This window comes from Marmota marmota, unplaced genomic scaffold, assembly GCF_001458135.2.
Source record: "Marmota marmota marmota unplaced genomic scaffold, marMar, whole genome shotgun sequence".
NCBI lineage: Eukaryota > Metazoa > Chordata > Mammalia > Rodentia > Sciuridae > Marmota > Marmota marmota.
Window position 1 is genome coordinate 33,064,635 of NW_026000174.1, and position 1,670 is coordinate 33,066,304.

The window sequence follows — 1,670 nt, forward strand, 5'->3', positions numbered from 1 at the left end:
AGAATGGTGTGTGTGTGTGTGTGTGGGGAGGGTAGAGGTGTTCCCAGAGGAACTGCAGGAGAGGCCAAAATATTACTAGTAAACGAGAGTGGGTTTTTGACAAAACCATCAAGAAAGTCACGCAAGGAAAAAAAAAATGGTTGAGAATTTCCCCTATGTGGCAGCATTTGCCCTGCAGAACAAGGTTTGCAAATAGACTCCCCAAACCTCAACCCTAATCTCTTTAGGGATCCCCTTTCCTGGCACCTTCCTCCTCAGTTCTCTCTTCCTGCACCCCAAAAGCGTACACCCAGTTATAAGGTTCCGCCTAACGAGAAGAGACAGAGGTACAGGTGGTGAGCAGGGTCTCAGCCATCATCTCCTTCAGGTCCCCATCCGCCGCTCCCCACCCAGTTGCCAGAGCGAATCCCGAGTAATTGTTTTCCGAGGTGGTGCTGGGCACGCTCGGTGGCGCCGCCTCGGTCTGGGTTCCCCGAGGACAAAAACCCACCCACGAGGGTTCGGCGGCTTTTTGACTCGGCCGGGATGAACTGTGGCAACTTCAGCAGCTGCCACGGCCACGCCAAAGCAGAGGCGGCGACAGTGGCGAGGGTAGCTCGGAGGGAGTGGAGCGCGTGAAGCCTTGCGCCTCCAGCTCCTCCCTTGCGGCCGCGGGTCCCGGGACTCTCCCGCTCCGGTGCTTTGGGTGGTAGCTGCAGCCGCGCCTGCTTCCCGGATCTTCGCTTCTCTGTAGGCGAAGGAAGCGAACTGGATCGGCCCCGCTTCGAGGGCAACCTGCCGGAGTGGCTAAGCCCTGCCCTCCCGCCCCAGCTCCTAAGGCGAGCGCAGCCGCAGCGGGGCCGGGGCCGGGGCCGGAGTCCCGCGCCACCACCGCCCACGGTGGGGGGCGGACTGGGGGCGGGGCGGCCGGGACTGCCATCCCGGGCGCGATCCCCTAGCGCAGCACCCGGCGCTGCCGAGCTACCTCCCCTGCCGCCCGCTAGCAAGTTTGGCGGCTCCAAGCCCGGCGCGTCTCGGGATCTCTAGGCGCATTTGTTTCTTCCTGGCTTCGGTGCGCCCTGCTTGGCGGGGACCCTCTCGAGCAATGCCGATGGATGTGATTTTAGTTTTATGGTTTTGTGTGTGCACTGCCAGGACAGGTAAGCAAGGCTGGGGCGGGTGGAGGGGATACGCGGAAAAAGGGGCGCCGCTGCTGTGCCTAGCGTCCACACTGGCGTGGGAGACCTGGAGCCGAGCTCCGCGCTGGTCCGGAGAAGGGTAGAAGGGTGGATTGGTACCTTAGATCTCTCTGCCCGGCTTGGGGTGAAAGGGCAGGAAACCGGACTCATGGGCTACTAGGCACCCCAGTTGAGTGTCCCCTTCCCGGGGGTCGAGGCAGCGGGTTCTCAGGAGTGAGGGGCGTAGCTGAGCTGTCGCACCCTTTTGCTGTTAGTAGCCCGCTTCTAGGTTCTGGGGAGGCGAAACCCGCAGGAGGGCGGGTCTCACATCCCCGAACTTGAAAGGCGCTGTGGAAACAGCTCTCCAGGAGACCCGCCGGCGGGGAACCGGCGACCGCAGGACTTGCACCCGCAGAGGGAGCGCTTCCGGCCGGCGGGCGCGGCCCGGGCCGGGGAGGGTGAGGCGCAGCTTGGGAAAGGGCTGCGGGGGAGCCCGGGAGTCCTGGGCGAGTC

General features: G+C 63.5%; 1 protein-coding gene across 2 annotated transcripts in view; it reads left to right on the forward strand.

Moving 5' to 3' along the window:
- The first annotated feature begins 297 nt into the window (after positions 1 to 297).
- Nell1 (neural EGFL like 1) overlaps positions 298 to 1,670 on the forward strand; it is an 801,023-nt gene continuing 799,650 nt past the window's right edge. The window contains exon 1 of one of the 2 annotated variants that reach the window (XM_048788493.1): positions 298 to 1,139. In XM_048788493.1, the coding sequence (XP_048644450.1) occupies positions 1,085 to 1,139 (55 nt within the window). In that variant the 5' untranslated portion in view covers positions 298 to 1,084. The remainder of the gene's footprint in view (positions 1,140 to 1,670) is intronic. The other variant, XM_048788492.1, reaches the window with a different exon arrangement.